Below are 19,752 nucleotides of genomic sequence, written 5' to 3' on the forward strand. Positions count from 1 at the left end.
TCGATTTGTGTGTGTGTGTGTATGTGTGTGTGTGTGTGTGTGTGTATGTATGTCTTTTTCCCTGCATAACAAAACATGTCAGGTCTGTCTTTTATAAGTCTGTTTCTCTCCATCCATAATTTTACTACCTAAGTTCACATGACTATCGTCCCTACCCAGGTACTTATTCTCTCATAGTCCATTCCTTATAGAGCAAACTTATGAAAATTAAAATCTAACGCTATCATTTTCCTCTATTGTCCATCGTGTCCTTAACTCTTTGACATAGTGATTTCAGCCTCGTGCTCTGTTCTCATTCTTGCCTATTCTATTCATACTCTCTCGGTTCTTTCTGTTGCTTGTGGATCCTGAGCATTTTTTTCTTTGCCTATTGCATTCTCCAATATCGTACTCTCTTTGACTTAATCTCACTCCTTATTTCTGTCTTAACTTAAATATATTTCCTGTGATAGACCTTCTGTGAACTTAACAAAAGGTGATGTTCCCTTTATGTTCTCATAGATCCCTCTAATTCCTTTGTCACAACACCTGTTACATTTAAATGTTGTCACCTGATTCTCTGCAAACTCATGAGAGTAGTAATCAAATCTGTTCTGTTAGCTAGGAGAGGCCTGGCAGTATAACTTAAGTAAATATTTTTTAGAATAATCAATGAATTCCTCTATAAGTGGTGTAGTTTGGGCTATTTTAGAGAATTAACGTGGCAGAAAAACTGTTGTACATCATTTTCCCTAGGCAAACACTATTCATAACTGGACCCACATTAATGACAATATAAAATCTTTCACCCAGGAAGTATTTTGCTTAATGATTTCACTTTAGAAATTAAAATTTGAGTTTAGCATTATGTTTAGCAATCTTATATCATGTGAAGTATATTTTAAACACTCACACATACATGTGTTATATGGCTTATATTTGAAATTTCACTAACTTTACTTAAAATTTATCTGGTAATATATAAGGTTTAAAGCAATATTTAATTTTTTTTGGCAGGGGAGAGACTGAATATGTGTATGAACAAATAACTATATGAATATTCAGTAATTTATATATGACATGCTATAAGATAGCCATGGTAGAAAAAATTAAGAAGTATTTGAAATGTGGACAAAATTATAATAATTCAGAATGATTGTGCATTCTTTGGAAATAACCTCAACAAGTAGTAGACCAATTTGTTAGACCATTACATGAGATATTTTGGGGGAGTAATGGATTCATTTGTTTGCCTGTTTATTTTGGCAGAGTATATTACAGAAATGATTTCTAAATGAACAAACAGTATTAGTTATCAAGAAAATAATGATCTTTATGTGATGAACCATGGGAAAATGTTGGTTGCATAACTGCTTGAATTCATAACATAACCATCATGAGTTCATATAATTTTCTTAACAAAGTCCAAGTGCCTGGTTTCAATGAATGGAAATTACCTCATAAAACTATCTTATTAACATGATGGACAATTTGATCTAATGCAACATTTTTCTGAATGCTGAGTCAGTGGCTAACTCTTTTTAAATTCTTTAGTGACTGTTATTAAATTTTCTATCACAGTAGATTTTCAATCATTTACTTAAGTCTCCTGAAAGATCTCATAGCTACACAGGATAGTTCTTCTGGCTATTTCATGCTCTTACACCCTCTGTGATTTTATTATGCCAAAACATATTCAAAATTTGCACAGAATCCTAGTGGCAAATTATATTAAATTCCTGTGGTTGTATAACAAATTACCATGAATGTGATAGCTACAACATCACAAAGTTGTTTTCTTGTAGTACTGGAAGCCCGAAGTCCAAAACCAGCTTTAGTGTGCTGAAATCAAGATGCTGTCAGATCCTCTTCTGCTCTAGGCTTTGGAGAATTCCTTCCTCTCCTTTTCCAGCATCTAGTAGTTGCCTGAATTTCATAGCTTCTAGGGACATTTCTCAATTTCTGCTTTGGATACATTGCATTCTTCTCTTCTTTCTTGAATTTCCCACTACATCTTTCTATCTCAAGATCTTCAGATTAATCACATCTGAAGGACTTTTTTTTTTTCCAGCATATAATATTGATAATCTCCAGGAATTAGGATCTGATATTTTTGATAGCTATTATTCAATCTTTACATACATGTTTACAGAATTAAACAAATTTTCTTCCTCCAATTCATGGAATAGGGTTTCTTGGAGATGTCTGCATTTTTGTTCTTGCCACCCTCTGCTTTTAATGACATAAGGGAAAAAATAAGTTGTTTTTACGCATTACCTTTTTATTTACTCCTCTAGTCCCACTGCAAAATATGTGAGTTCTGGGTCTTCCTTTTTTCTTTTTCTATTTCCAGTTTGTTTCTTTTTTTTTTCCACTGCAATAAATATTGAAATATTACTGCAATAGAGATTGAAATTTTCTTTTCACATTTATTTTTTTCACATAGTGCTGTGTAGTGCTGTACTTAAAGCATAATTCTGATTATATTTCTCTTCCTACTTCTAAAACCTTTCATGGAATAGTGAAGGTATAATTGTACCTTCAAGTGTATAATTATTTTGCTGGTATTTAGTCTTTAATGAGTGTCTCTCTCAGTCTCTCTCGTAGTTAAAGAGTCACTGAGTCCTTAATATACATTATGCATTATTCTAAGCCTTTTTGACATATTAACTAATTTATTTTTACAATGAATCTATGGATTAGATACCTTAATACAATGATTTATGTAAATAATCTGAGGCACAGGCACAGGGAGATTAACAGCTTTCCCAGGGTTTCATATGCCAGTAAATAGAAGAAGTCAGGGAGTTGCAAACCAGGCACACTGACTCTGAAATCTCTTATATTTATCACTAAACTCCATTCTATCTAATTTTTCTATGCTTTTTCTAACTTTGCATGCATATTTCCTTTTATGTAAATTGCCTCCACTGTAGCTAAATTAGATTACTGATGGTTCACTAAATACAGTTCATGATTTGCCTCATCTACATTTTTACACACTAAATAATTTCCTTCAGTTGAAAAACTCGTATAACCTTAAACTCAGTCCAAATATCAACTCCTGCACAAATCCTTACTTTTTTTTAGCTCAATGCAATCTTTTCTTGAATTTAAGAAATTAGAAAATTCAGATATGAAGAGAGAATTGGTTATTGTTTCAGGAAGTATGGTTATATTAACAATCATAGCTTGAATTTTCCTGGTCTTCTTGTCCTGGAACATAGCCACTAGGTCTGTTGCCAACCACACAGGCAGGATAGCTATTGCCATGTGGCATTCACCCCTGGAAAAGAAGTACAGCATTCATTTGAATGGAAGAATGATGATGAACTGTTTTGCAGACAAGAAATATTTAATGAATAAAATTGTCATAAGTACTTAGTGAACAAGTAAAGTACCTATATCTGTAACAGTCTTTAACTAAACAAATACATTTGTGTTAATAAAATTTTTCCATTTCCTCCTTTAACAATTCAAAATAGTAAACAAAGAGCAAAACAGTCTCCACAGTTGTGAGGGTCCTGTGGGTTCTTGGAAAGGCTCAAGCTGGGCCAAGTGATGTGCAACAAAGTAACACATGTCTCTTTCTTTAAATAAAAGTTAATAGACATCAGAGAATTAAATTCCAGCATATTCCCTTTCTACTTAAGGGACCATAACAGTGATTTAGTTATTATGACTCCATTTACTTAAACAAACAAACAAACAATCAACAACAACAACAACAAAACTTGTTTAAAATTGCATATGTTACCAAGTATTTTTTAGGTCATCTATGAGGAAACCTATTAAAATTTGCATTGGTTATAATGTTATTGCCTAGCATGTGTGGGGCACTGGGTTCGATCCTTAGCACCATATAAATATAAACAAACAGAATAAAGGCATGCTACAACAATAAAAAAAAATTTTAAAAATTAAATGATACAAAGAGTAGGCATTGAGCAAAGTTTACACAAGGAAATGAATCCAGTTAAACTTAGTTAAAATATATAAGGTTCTTTGTGTTTGTGGACCACAAATCTGGTTATTTTCTAATACCTAAGTAAATGAGAAGACCTGATTACTGACAATAATCTAATACTTCAAGATAATAAATGTTAATCAACATTTATTGTTGGAACATGCATGGGAATTCTTGAGGCATTAGATTTAACCCCAAACTTTTAATAAAGAGAATACTGTGAAACAGCCGTGTATATTCTCAGTGTTATACCTATAATAAACACTGCTGGGTGTTCCATAAAGCTTTTCTTATAAAAATTAGATCATGTAGGCCAGTGCCTTAATGAAAAAGATCAGTTTTGTTAAAATGCTTCTATGAGGGGGCAAAATGATGTGCTCCAGGCTTTGAGATCTGTTTCAAGAAGAAATAGTAGATTATAGTATATGTATCTGGTTAGATATTTGCATTCTTATCAGTAATTATTATTTCACAGGTGCAAGTTGTTAGCTTTGCTACAGAACATAACTGGGATTCTCTGGACTTCTATGATGGTGGAGACAATAATGCTCCAAGACTTGGAAGTTATTCAGGTAAAGAAGAGATCTGAATTTAATTACAATACAAATAAAATTAGGAGTATAAAGAATTCCCTAAAACTATGTCTTGATTTTAGTCTAATTTTTATAAACTATACACAGTGAACTAAATTATAAATTTAGAAATTTCAAAATCTAAAAATTTAAAAATGTCAAAATTGCCATTTAAAACCTGTAGTATTTTTATTATATTTGTATGATTTTTAATTGATGCTTTTATGTTAATGGTAATGTTTTCACTGAGTTGTCATTCAGGAATAGTGTGTATGACTTTTTTCTTAAAAACTAGGATGAGTGATAATAGATAAAAATTTGTGCTTGGTAATTATAAAATATTTACTCAATAGCATGCTATACAGTCATTAAAATAATTAGAGATTATGTAGTATGATAAATGCTATAGAAAGTATGTGAGAATAAAGAAAATACAAAATTATTTCTGAGATGAGTAAAATGATATAAAATTTATCTATTCATGTAACAATACCAGAAGGAAAATGTTGTGCACAATGTTATCTAACTTTTTAAATATTCTGTTGAATTTGTTAAGGTATTAAAGGAAATTTATGCAATGATTTGAAAGTTTCTTTCACCCTATAGAAACAGAAATCAAATTTTACTTTGTTATATCTTTATAATTTAATTTTTAAGCTTTAGTAATACAAATAGAAACATAGCCAAATGATCAACTTAAACGTTTCATATACTAAACCAAAATAAGTTGAATGATTTCAAGCTTTTAAGAGTTTTTTAAATGGAGTATAATGAATTATTCAGCATCACCAATGAGGAAGGGAAAAAATATCTAGAGCAGGAGTTGTTTGGCATAGTCATAAACATTATTTTGGAAAGAGATCCAGATAGGAAACATCTCATTAATGTTTTAGTATACTTTTATCATAATAGGTTAAGTGTAATACTTCCTTAAAAATAAAAGTGATAAAGAGAAGGTGACAAAAGTGATAAAGAGAAAATAACTGTTGATTATCAGGTGTTAGTTCTGTGTTAGGCTTGTTACACATTTTCTCATTGAGTCTTTCTCCTGGTAGTGATTGAAATCAGCAAGATTAGGTTGCCTGAGGTTGCACAACCAATGTTAGAATGAGATTTGGACCCAGATGGTGTGACTCCAGAGTTAGAGCTCCTAAACACTAAAATCCTCTAAAGAGACTTAAGGCAGGTCTAGTGACCTTTTGGGTAAACACCCTTGTCTTCCGTGATTCAGTTAGGACACTAAGGAACAGAAAGGAAGGTCTGAGAAAAAACAACAATTGTGTGTTCTGTGAGGTTCTCTTCTAAAAGTTATTGAGGGTGAGGTCCACATAGTTGTACAAAGCAAGCATAAAGTAACCATCTACTTTTAAGGTCACAATAATATGAATTGATATGTTTGTTGTACTTCATCTTGAAACAGAGTAAGAATTGCAAATTATTTTCATTTGAAATTGCTTGGCATTAGAAAGTACTACTGTGTAGTCTTAAGTCTTGTATCAAATGGTGAAAAAATAATTCACTCAAGTAAATATTTTATATTTTCCAACTCAATAATTGGATGAAAAAATTTGATTTTCTTCAGAAGTTAACAAGAACCCCATTATAATACATTGCTTGAGAGACAAGTTTAACAGTTCAAAACGGGATTTTTTTCTTAGAAAGCTAACTGCCAGTGTAAGAAACATCAAGGTATTTAACCTGTTGAAGAATTATATATATATATTTCATTAATAAATGGAAATAAATTACTATATGCTCTGAACCCATACAAAGTCCTTAGTTTTGCCTTAAAAATCACATGCAATTTTTAAAATAAAGTTTATTATTACTCATACATGTAAGTTGAAATCTAAGTGAAATTAAAAACACTAATTCTATGTAACCTATAAAATTTACTGCTTTGACTTTCACCAGCTCTTCTACTCCTATCTATTTTGGGGGAACTATCTAAAGACATCTGTCAAAGGTTAATCTCTGGGAGATAGTAAGGAACAGTAAAATGTAAAAGGATTATGGGAGAAATACTTTTATTAAAATATTCTCACAAAACATTTTGACTAATACATAATTTTAGTGGTAATGTATTGGCTAATTAAGAGTTTACTAAGGGGCTGGGGATGTGGCTCAAGTGGTAGCGCACTCGCCTGGCATGCGTGCGGCCCAGGTTCGATCCTCAGCACCACATACCAACAAAGATGTTGTGTCTGCCGAAAACTAAAAAATAAATATTAAAAATTCTTTAAAAAAAAAAAGAGTTTACTAAGTTTTTACTCTACCATTTGTTATGTGATCATTGATGTACTTTTTCCATTATCATTTCAGGAACAACAATACCCCATCTTTTGAATAGTACATCTAATAATTTATATCTAAATTTTCAATCAGACATCAGTGTGTCTGCTGCAGGATTTCATCTTGAATACACAGGTAAAAATGAAATCACGTGCTATTCAGGAAAGTTAAGGGAATGTTTATATTAATTAAAAATAATTTGTAAATATAGAAACTTCAGCATTGTCAAAAGGAAACATTTAGTCTTAAGACTATTTTTGAAGTGTACCTTTAGTTATATTGTAAAAGTATACAGATATAATTCTATTAATTTCACTAGAATTTACAAGTATTTATTTTTTTTATTGTGGTAAGAACAATTAATATGGTGTCTACCATCTTAATACAATTTTAAGTGTGTACTTAGTATTAACTGTAATCCCACAGATATACAGCAGACCTTTCTAAAGCTTACTTATCTTGCATAACTGAAACTTTGTACTTGTCAAACTGTGACTCCTATTTCCACCTCTCCCTACTCCCCATGTCCTCACAACTATCAATCTACTTTGTTTCTATGGATTGACTCTTTTACATATGTCATGTAAGTGGAATCATGCAGTATTTGTCCTTCTATGATTAGTTTATTTTACTACATAGTGTCCTTCAGATTTACCTGTGGTGTTGCACATGAAGAGTTTTCTTTTCTTTTTTTAAATTGGAAGAACTTCATTGTATGCATGTACCACATTTTCTTTATCAATTTTTGATGATATTTAGGTTGTTTTCAGGTCTTAGTTATTGTGACTAATGCCAAAATAAATATGGGAGTGCAAATATCTCTTTAAGATCCTAGGATTTCTAGATAATATGTTATATTTATTTTTAATTTTTTTGAAAAAATCTCTGACTTGTTTGCCATTTTGGTTATGTGGTGTTAGATTCTTGCTATCATTATTTGAAGATCTAGAATCTTCACAGCTTACTGATTTCAAGGTGAGACAATTTTCATTTCTCACCAATTTACATTTCCCTGGTGATTGGTGAAATGGGTATTTTTCACATAGCCATCAACCATTTGTAGGTTTTCTCTGGAAAAAATATATGCATTTAAGTCCTTTGACCATTTTCCATCAGGTGATATTTTCTTGCTACTGAGTTGTTTATGTTCCTTTTTTATCTTGTTCATTAATCCCTTTTCAGATATTGGTTATAAATATTTTTTTTCTAATTTTGCAGGTTGTCTTTTCACTCTTGATTATTTTATTATGTGAAGTTTTGTTTTGTTTCATGTAATCCCACTTGTCTATTTTTGTTTTTGTTGACTATGCTTTTGGTGATATATCCAAGAAATCATTGCCAAGACTAGCATCCTTAATCTTTTCTCCTGTATCTTCTAGGAGTTTTACAGTTACATTTAAGCCTTTAATCCACTTTGAGTTGATTTTTAAGTATATTGAAGATAGGGTCCAATTTTATTCTTTCACATATGGATATTCAGTTTTTCAACACTATTAATAAAGACACTAATATGTCCCCATTGTGTATTCTTGGTACCCTTGTCAAAAACAAGTTGATTATACTTGTATGGATTTATTTCTGGGCTTTTTTATTCTGCTTCCTTGGTCTATGGTCAATTTTTAAAAATTTATATAAAACTGCAATTGTCATTTTGATAGAGATTGTTTTAAATCTGAAGATTGTATCATATAGTATGGACATTTCAACAAAACCGTCTACCAGTTCATGAACATGGATCTCTTTTAGTTTATTTTGTGTCTTGTTTAATTTCTTTTGTCATTTTTTTTTTGATGTTTTAGCATGTTAGTCTTTCAACTCCTTGTTAATGTTTGTTTTGAAGTAATTTTATTTTATACTACTGTAAATGGAATTATTTACTTACCTTCTTTTATGTTATTCATTTTTAGTCTGCAAAACACAATATTCTAAATGTCTTCTTAGAAGTTATTTCTTTGAAGATAACTGACTAATATAAGAGACAGAAAGAGAACTAATAATTCTATTCATGTAGTAATAGAGATATTTGTGGTAGAGTTCACAAAAGCAATAAATAATCCATTCCATTTAGAAGGTTCATGGAATAATTCAAACAGGTGGTAACATTTGTGCCAAGTCTTAAAAAACAGAAGTTTTACAGTCAGACCAAAAAGAGGTGGGCATTTTCATGTTCAGACAGAGCTATGAAATACGCCACATTAGGAGAACTGCAACTATTTCAGTAGGATTAGTACATAAAATTTGAAGGAGCAGCAGGAACTAATGCAATTTATGTAGGTGCAACTACTCCTGAAAGGTGTAGAGTGACATATCAGAAATTGAATTTTTAATAATTTTTCATACAAAAAGGAAATTTGAGCTCATAATAATCAATAAATAATAGGTGTTGATAAAACATAATTGCTTGTCTTAGAACAGAGAATGGGGAATTTTACTATTCTTAAGGAAAAACAATGACAAGGGACTTTAAATGTCATCAATTTGGATCTTGGGAACAAACATCTTTGATAAAAGGCATATTAGATTTAAGTTAAGCATTTTTATTTTGGCAGGGTGGTACTTGGGATTGAACTCAGTGAGACCCTATCTCTAAATAAAATACAAAACCACTGAGCCACTATTTTGTATTTTATTTAGAGATAGGATCTCATTGAGTTGCTTAGCACCTCACTTTTGCTTAGGCTGCCTTTGAACTTGTGATCCTCCTGCCTCAGCCTCCTGAGCCACTGGGATCACAGGTGTGCATCACCATGCCCAGCATAATTTTAGCAGTTTTAATCATGATCTTAAATTTAGAAAGTAATGTTTAATGACTATGTGAACGACACTGATTAAAATTACAGAGGAGTTGGAAGATGAATGAGATAAATCTCTTTCCTAGTTGAATGAAAATTTTATTACATGAAAAATTTTACCCCTATACCTGTTACTGTTTATCCAATTATGTTACAACTAATTATGATTATACAATGAATAATCAAAGAATGCCAATATTTTTAAATATTTTTCTGAATAAAACTAAAAAATGTGAGAATAAACTTATCATTGGTAATGAGTGAGCCTGAAAACAAATGATGCATCCATGTATTTTATGTGTAATTGCTCTAAATAATGATTATGAGTTCTTCTAGTGGTCGAGAGGCTATGCAGAGAGAATGACCACTTGTTAACTCTGAATTCATTTTCCCTAATCTAAGTTTCTCAAATGGATGCTTGAGTTCAGCTGATCCCTAGATACTTCAGAATTATTAGATGTTTCTTTTTACCCAAGAGACAAAAAAGAAACAAAAGCTAGCCATCATATGAAGGACAGAGTTAATTAAATTTTCACATATAAGAGGAAGATGCTCAGCAAATATTTTAAGCACTATATTGATAGGTTTTACCTATGACATCAAAACATTTGCTGAATATTCCCTTTTAATTTGAACAAAAGTATTTTTAAAAACTTCTTGGATTAAAGTAAATATAAGTAAAAATTACAGTATTACCAAAAGCCTGTAAATGTAATTTTAATACATCATAATTTATCAGAAATTAAAATATTATCCATTAGACAATGGCCTTTCTTTTTGGACACATTAAATATGATGCAATAAAAGGTATATTTGGCAACATTGTCACATAAAAGTATTTCAGCTGCATGTGCTATTTTTCATCAGAGTAGGTGACTCTAAATTAAAATCAGAATTATAAATACAAAAAATGAAAAGATATAGAGGAAATAGTTGAGAAAAACAAAGTTGTAGGTCATGGGGAAAAAGTGGGCAAAAAAGTAAAGGGTTAGTTAAAATGAGAAAATGATTTAATTACTTGGCTGTAGTGAAATTGGTGTCAGAGGATACCTAAAATTATTTTAAATGCTTTAAAAGATTTGGGAGTATTTTTCATATCTATTTTGTAATTAATAAGTTTATTAACAGTATTGCAAAATATTGAATTTAAATGCAAGAGAATGGTGGGTAGTTGAATAAGAAAATTTGAAGACTATGGCTTTATAGAATTACAATGACTAATAAATTCTGCTCTGGTTGTTAAGGACAAACTTATAAAAGAATCCATGACAGCATTTTTGGCCGCTTTGTTAATAACAGATTGACTAGTAGTCAAAATGTGTTTGGTGGACCAAGTGCTGCATAGAGCAGCTGTGGTTTAGAGCAGAATCCAGCAGGGCAATCAGGAAAGCTGACTGCTCACTCAGTGCATACTCCAGAAATTCTGAAGAATTCAGTGCCCTCTATCTTTTTTTTTTTTTTCAAATAATTCATTTGAAGTTTTAGAAATGTCAACTTCCCTTCATGAAGATACATCAATTTTGTGGTAATTCAAAAATCTATAGATTTGTTGAAGTATATTATATTACCTGGACAAAGAAATTCTAAAGAACTTATTTATGAAATTAGAAAAACTTCAAATTTTGCTTGAGATACAAATTTTTTGTAAAATAAAAGTTTTTTTAAAAAAATATATAATTGACATATAATAATTGCACATGTTTATATGGTACAGGGTGGTATTTCAACATATGTGTACAAAATGTAATAATGAGGTCATGGTAATTGTTATATCCATCACCCCAAGCATTTATTATTTATTTTTTCTAGAAATTCAAAAGGCTCTCTACTGGCTATTTTAAAATATACTGAGACCTCTGAAACTATGAGCCCCTGTATGAACTTTTTCTCTTCTAAAATTGTTCTTGTCAGGTTTTAGTCACAGCAATGAAAAAGCCGACTCAAACACCTTTCCTCTAGGTATATACCTAGAAGTGAAATTGCTGGATCATATGTTATTATCTTTCAAATTTTTTGAGGAATGTCTATATGATTTTTCATAATGGCTGTGCAAATTTACATTTGTACTCAAGGACCATAGAATTCAAAAAAATATATCTAATTTTGGATACTTATATAAAGCAAAGTGCTTAAATGATTGGGTACTGGGAAAAGTAGTAATAATGTGTGTGAGTGGTGTGTGCATTAATTCTATTAACTTTTTTCTATGGAGGAGATACATATTTAATTGCAAAACTTTGGTATTTCATTTGTGACATTCTCTTAGATAAAATTTCTGCCCACAGGGTAACATAAGGGAAGAATCATAATGGGGAAATAAGAATCTCATAATCACACTATGAATACCAGTAACAGATGCAGAAGACTTCAGGGTTTCCTATAAAAAAAGGATAGACTTACTGTATTCCTAAAGGAGTATTTTAAATAGTAAAGTTTTCAGGAAAGATGGCAGGTGTTTTTCTGTCTTGGGAAATAGAATGTTGGCTGAGATTCTTCCCAGCAAGTATTTTATTCATCTGTTTTTCCTACTTACTAATGTAGATTGCATGATGGCACAAACCTTGTTTTTTAGTTTACTTAAAAGGCAAATATTGGTAAATAAGCCAGCTTTGATCATTGAACATTGGTATTTTAACTGTGGAATGTCTCACTCTTATTATTATTATTATCATTTATGTCAGTAAAACCTCATGTTCTTCTGCTCAACATATCTTCTCCATGCCTTGGTCTCATTCATATTTCTTGATATGTGATTATTTCATATCATTGCCTTCCTATTATCCACTAAAAAAAGCAGTGTTTTTTGGCTTACTATACCAACAAAAATTGCTTATGCAATCTTTCACACAAGTGTTTTAGAATATTCTTTCATTTAAATGAAACAATTACTTGTTTCTTAGATATAGCTGTCCTTTCTTCTCTGTTTTTGCACCATCATTCTCTCTTCTTGATGTGCTCTACCTCTCTTCTTCCTTTTGCTAGCTATAAGACTCTTAAATTTTTTATCCCATCCTTAACTGAACCTGACTGACCCAGTCAGCCTGGCCCAGAAATTGTTTCTTCTTTCCCTGAATTCTGACATCATTTTCTTTTCACCTTTCTCAGTGCTCCTGTCTTTGTTCATTCCACAAATGATGAACACTTGTGGATTAGTCATTCATTGTTCACATTAACAGACAAAAGAGACAATATACTATTGTACCTATGGAGCTTACAGTCTATTAGATAAAGATATGTAAATATAAATTCACATAGAATGTGCTTTGTAATACTTTTTAATAAAAACAATCTGTGTAATATTTTTAAAATACTGTGTCATAGAAAGAGCATAGATGGACAGTTAAAGGATCAGGAATGCTACAACTAGAGCTCTGTTATGATGTTCAGGGGAAATCCTATAGAGAAGGTGATATTTGAGCAAACAATGGACACTGATGCAGGCTTGCTTATGAGTGAAGAGAATGCATAGGGGAAGTCAAAGCAAATACTCTAAAACAGACATATGAAGCCCAAGGACGCAAAGGTAGTAGCCAATGAGGTAAGAGATGGAAGGATAAGTGGGGTCTTGTGAACCATAGTTAAGGATTTCGGTTTTGCTCCAATTGAAATAAGGAATCAATTAGGAAGATTTCAGCAAGTGATGACATGCTCTGATTTAAAAGGTACTGTCATGTTTTGCAATTATTAATGCTTATGTAATGATTTTAATTAGCACCCTTAAATTATCTCTCTTAATGAATATTGATCCATTTGTGGGCAGTGTTTTGAACATTATTTATTTCAAATAGGGCATAATAACAGTGTGTTGGTATTTTTACATCCTCAATGAATATTTGCTGAAAAACTGAAAATAAAATCAAGAAAGGCCTATGTTCATCTGAAGGAGATTATCACTTTTCTATAGTTGTGGACTGTGCCTTAGCTCTTAACACCCAGTACTGAAACATCTGTCAGAAAGCTAGTTGTATCACTGGTGGTATGTCATCAACAAAACAGAGAAAAACATAGCTAGATAAAGGAAGAAGAGAAGTATAGATCATGTCTACCTGAGAGAATTCTAGTAGATTCTTTTTTTAATTGCCTTTTGAAGAAGACTGGACTTAGGAAATTATGTATATTTTTTTCATATGAAGAAAGTTTTTATAAAATTTTTGTTTTCTTTTTTCACACTCAATTAAATCAATATAAATGTTTGTATTTTTAAACATATATATATATATATATATAGATAGATAGATAGATAGATAGATAGATAGATGTATCAAATGCTTTCATAAATTATTATCCTTTAAAATAATTGAAACAAATATAACTATTTTACTAATATGATAATTATACATATTTGTGGCTCACGTTTGCTTGCCTGTTCATGATATCTCTCAAAGTGTGATACTTTCACATTTCTAGCATCTATTTGTATCAGAACATTATCAAATGTAAGCATATGAATCACTGCTTAGGTTCTTTAATATTAGCTAAAAGTACCTCCATCATCATTGTTTTATTCATCATAATGAAGATTACATCATCATCATACAATCACCATTTGATCATCAAAAAATTAGAAATTTTAAAGTTGTATACATCAAACAGTGCCAAATGCACTATTAGAGATATTTTATTTAATTTTCCATGTAATGATGAGGCAGATCCACTATTTTTAACACTATCTTCCGGACAGGAAAACTTAAAGTTAGAGAAAGGACACATAAATGGTAATTTTCAAAGTTACTAAGTAGAAAAATGTATTTCAGATTTATTTTATTCCAGAGCAAGTGGTCCAAATCAGCATATTGTAGCTCTCCTTTCAGCTTCCTCCCATAATTTTCTGTCTTCATTATGTTAGTTTTTCATTGCTGTGACCAAAATACCTGACAAGAAGAACTTAGAGAAGGAGAAGTTTATTTGGGGCTTACAATTGCAGAGATTCAGTCCATGCTTGACTGACTATTATTTTGGGTCCAAGGTGAGGCAGAACATTATGGCAGAAGGTCATGGCAGAGGAGTGCTTCTCTGTTCATGGCAGCCAGGAAGCAGAGAAAGAAAGAGTGGAAGGAGTCACAGGGAAAATGAATTCTTCCAGGGTATGTCTCTGGTGACCCACCTCCTCTAACCATACCCAGCTTGCCTAGATTACCATCCAGTTAATCTATTCAAACTAGGATGGACTGATTAGGTTACAGCTCTCATAATCTAATCATTTTATTTCACTTCATTTCTGAGTATTTCTACATTAACAGGAACTTGGGGAGGACACCTCATAAACAATAAGATCCATTTTGCTTCCCAAATATAAGAACTACCCATTCATCTATTAAAAAAAAATTTCTTGAACACCTACTTAGTGCAAGGTCCACAGCTGCAAAATGGTATAAGCATTATTAATATATTCATGCAAGTTGACTTTTCTTAGATGGCTAAACATTAAAATCATTTTGAAGGCTTGTAGCAACTACAGATGACAAGATCTCATCTCAGAATATCAAGTTAGTTTTCTGGGATTTCAGCCAAGTACTTGCATTTTCACCAAGCTTCTAAGGTTACTTTTAGAATGATGAAATTATGAAGATATCCTGTATAATTTAGCTGATGCACAAGGAAGATGACTATATATCTATAGTGATTCCCAGTGATGGAATTAGGAGAGACTTCACTGAAAGACTGATTATCTTTCTGGCAGATGAGAATTAAATGATAGATATGGATAGAGCTTGTCATTTGAATAAACCTCCTGGAATATATATATAAGAGATGGATATAAGAACATTTATTATATATTCATATTCAGGTTTCTCTCTTGGCACTGCCATGTGATGGTCAAAAATTCCAGAGATTCCCTAAAAACTTAATGTCCTCATCATAAAATGGTATTCTAATGTGAAAGATTATACTACAATTAAATGAGATTACCCATGTAAAATGTTTATTGTAGTCAGGTATGTAGTAAACGCTCAGTAGATGTTCTCTATTGCTCAGAAGAACCTACAAAGCTGGACTAGTCCCCTATATTTTAAGTGATGGAAAATTAGTTTAAGGATATGGCATTTATTTCCTCTTATAGAAAGAGTAGACCTACTGAAGTGTTTCAATTTGGAGAGCAACATAGGTTTTAAATTTTTGAAAGGCTTTTTTATTTTGGAAAATGGAGAATACATTTTTAGTTCTTAAGTACTGATTTAAACAAATCAAGCCCAACATAAGTACTTAATTATTTAATTGTAATAATTGAATCTCACTTCTTATAGTTCAAAAGAGTTTCTTAATTTAACTAATGATAATGCCAGTGTAGATGTATTCTATAAAGAGGGAAACCTGTGTGGAAGGTGATATGGTGCTAATTGGAAAGTAAGAAAAAAATTACAAGTAAGTAATATTTATTATGTATATGTATATTTTTTAAACATTTATAGTCAGCTTGCTCTAATTATGTTCTTTTAGAGCTTATGTCTCTCCTACAAATAAATTGAATCAGAAAATATTTCTATATTAGACACTAAAATGAGACAATAGATATGTATCTCTCAATCTAGAATTTTATTCCAATTACATTTTTTCTGAAACTTTGACTTTCTTTTTCACATTTTATTCTACAAATTCAGGTAGCTAACATACAAATAGATAACTAATGTTAATGGAAAGATTGAGAAGAAAAGCCAATTTTTCTTTTTGTAAATAATAAAGGGGATATTGAGGAGAAAGAAGGCAGGTAAAATGTAAAATCCTACGGGCTTGATAACCTTGTGAGAATCTGGAAAAATTGAAGCACAATCCACAGAGTTTGGGGGATATTTCTCTTTGTTCAATAGAGATAAGCTGAAACATTAGGAGGGCATGATTTGTATTTTGTTTCTTTTCTGACATGATTTATTCTGAGTTGACAAAAATCTACTTTGGAGGGGTATTGAGAATGTGTGATGGTTATACATTCCTATGAACAGATGTAGCTGGACTGAGATAATAAATTTATCCAAGATTTCTCTTGTGTAAAATATTGAATTTTTCTGTTTCCTGATCCACAGTAACACTGGCAGATGGGAATCAATTGTTAGAATGACAATCTGTGTTTTCTGTCTGTTTTTGTTACTTTTTTTTTCCTTTTAGCAAATGTGCTTTTGTTTATAATGTCGTATCTTACATAATCATATTTATTTCAAAGGAAAATATTCATGGGTTGCCATTAAATATATCAATTGTTTGGAGGCTTCATACTCAGATTTGAGTAGAGCTTCAGCATCAGTAGTCTGAGATTGGACTTTTGGCTGATTATAACATACATATATCATAGAAATCTTGTTCCTTTAAATTTGTTGGGACATATATTTAAATAAAACTAATATAAAATCCCACAGGGACTTGCAGCATCTATAAATCAATGAATAGCATTCTATTTTGAACTTGTAAAATGTACTTATTTTGATGGGGGAAACTACATGCAGTAATGACATGAACTTGCAAGGCCCTTTGAGGAATCTTAGAGGTCCTTAATGATCTCAGGACATACATAGTCTCTAAGAAAGACAAATATACGTTACATAATAAATAGATTTTTCTCTTCCCTATATTCCTAAGTGTACTAATAATATCTGCCACAAATAATTTTGCTTTACATATTAGAAAAGCTCAGTTGGTATGAAGGCATCTTTCTATCACATGCAATAGTCATAGGGCCCCTTACAAAAAAACATCAAAATGGTAACAAAACAATAAAAGTCCAGAGATTTATCTATTTGACTCTCTTATAAATAGTTAAGTATTTGATTCAGGAGAACCATTTTTTTTAAAACTGCTTTCCATTCTCAAGCAATATGTTTAAGAGATAATGTACTAGGTCTTAATGAGTTTGCTTTTCTAATTGCTAAAAATGTTCTCCTCCCATGGGCTAATGACATAATTGATAATTTGAGGAAAAATAGGGATTTTAAGATTAATTATATTTTTCCTTACACTAATTGTCTTGTTTTAACTAGATTACGAACATCATCTCATAAAATATTAAATGTTGAACACATCCTGCCCAATTAAATTATTAGTGTTTATCAATTATAATTTCAATTGCTATTAATTCATAATACATTACATACAAATAAGTATAATTGATCTCTATAAACATATTGCACTCTTTAACCTAAAAGGCCACTGCAGATGATCAATTTATTTTCTTTTTTCTTTTGATTAATTTCCTGAACTTCTCATCAACTATTCATCTCTTTTTATGCAAAGATAGTTTTGACTATGTAAATTTATTAATTCTTTAAGCATTATATTTTTGTCTTCATACACTTTTCTAGCTCTTTCTTGAGATAATAACAATGCTTCAGGTACGATTGGGTTGTTTTTATTTTTTGTGGCAAAGTCAATAACATTTTAGCTGCATGTAGAAGTAACTTCTCATTTTGAGTTAGTCAAAAGATCAAAGGATTTAAATTATTGATACTTTATATAAATCATCCCATATTTTCTGTATGTGAATATTCCTAGGGTATTTGTGTGAACCTTTTGATATTAAACAGAAATATTCACTTCATGATAGTAAGAAAAATATTCTTTAACAATTATTTATTAATAATTTAAACTTATAACCTTACTTCCATGTCAAAAATCTTTAATAATAATATTAGTTAACATAATTTTTTCTAATATTCCTGGGAAAATTTTAGGTACTGTGCGTGTATTGTTTATGTATCACTTTATGACTGTGAATTCTGTATTTTCTCATCCCATTTTATAGATAAAGGAACTGAGGCATAGAAAAAAAATATCAGAAATCACAAACAAACAAATATAAAACCCTATACATGCAAGTAGTGGAGTCACGATGCATATAAGATGTTACTCTTCATGCTAAATCCCCCCTCAATTAGACTCAGAAGGAATGTGTAACACTGTGCTGAGATTATAGGAGTATTTACAATCTATTTTCTGCTTCCTTTTTCAACTGCATTTCTTATTTCCTTCCCAAGAACATTACAAATGTGTTTGGGGGGTTGCAGAACATTTCTCTTCTTTTTCAAATAAGGAAAAAATAAAAAATATTTTAAAGCTCCATTCATTTAACACACTACTTATCTGCCAAAACATCACATACACCTTCACACTCAGTGTACTGAATTCATAAAAAAATAACATTTTGTCAGTACTCAGTATGGTTTCTTGCATATGAAACAATTATTTGAACAAAGGCAAATCTTCATTTGTGATTGTTTCACTACATTCTAACCATTTGTTAAACCAATCAACTCTCCTGGTCCACAAAGTTTCTTTACACTATGGCTGATTATGTAGGTTTCCATGTTCCCAAACCACTTCTGTACGTAATTTCATTTTCAGTATGTCATATGAGGCAGAGTACACAATAGGTGCTAATTACTTGTTTAATGAATAAATGAATTGTGCCTACAGGTCATGAGTATATTTAACATTTCCCCTTAATTTAGGATTATTCTATAGATTAAAAGTTTTTCTTTTTCTTTTTGGTTCTGGGGATTGAACCCAGGGGTGCTTTACCACTGAGCTACATACCCAGTGACACCCCTCTCCCCCTGCATTATTTATTTATTTATTAATTATTTTTTTTAGACAGAGTCTCACTGAGTTGCTTATGCTTGCTAAATTGTGGAGACTGGTCTTGAACTTGCAATCCTCTTGCCTTAGCTTCCAGAGTAACTGGGATTAGAGATGTGTGTCATCATACTGGACAATATAGGGTAAAATCTGATAAACAGTATCCTGAATATTCAATTATTCTGAGTAATGTTATATTAAACATTAGTTAAGGTAAACATGAGTAAATAAGCAAAGCATTAAGGTTTAAGGTAAGTCCAAGCAGAGTCTGCCCACAACATGTTCCCAAACCACTGCTGTCTATCAGTGACTATTAAAGGTCAGACTGTTCCTTCTAAAAAAACTTACAAATGTTCATCATATTACAGGTTACATAAAAGATAATATTTGTATTTGAAAAATGTTTGTTTAGTAGATTAATTAATCCTGAGGCACATTATGCCAGAAAAAAATCTGCGCAGTTAATAATACTATTTTATATAAATCTTCATATCAGTAATCAAATTTATATTGAATTCAACCTTTGATCATCATGAATGTCTACATTAGTTGCAAACATTATAATTCCAGTATATATTTAAAAATTCCT

General features: G+C 31.0%; 1 protein-coding gene across 5 annotated transcripts in view; it reads left to right on the top strand.

Moving 5' to 3' along the window:
- Csmd3 (CUB and Sushi multiple domains 3) overlaps positions 1–19,752 on the top strand; it is a 1,083,924-nt gene that overhangs the window by 952,970 nt on the left and 111,202 nt on the right. For all 5 annotated transcript variants that reach the window (XM_005316223.4, XM_078016771.1, XM_040293722.2 and 2 more), the window contains 2 exons: positions 4,422–4,518; positions 6,841–6,945. In XM_005316223.4, coding sequence (XP_005316280.1) covers positions 4,422–4,518; positions 6,841–6,945 — 202 coding nt within the window. The remainder of the gene's footprint in view (positions 1–4,421; positions 4,519–6,840; positions 6,946–19,752) is intronic.

Source organism: Ictidomys tridecemlineatus, chromosome 7 (genome assembly GCF_052094955.1).
Source record: "Ictidomys tridecemlineatus isolate mIctTri1 chromosome 7, mIctTri1.hap1, whole genome shotgun sequence".
NCBI lineage: Eukaryota > Metazoa > Chordata > Mammalia > Rodentia > Sciuridae > Ictidomys > Ictidomys tridecemlineatus.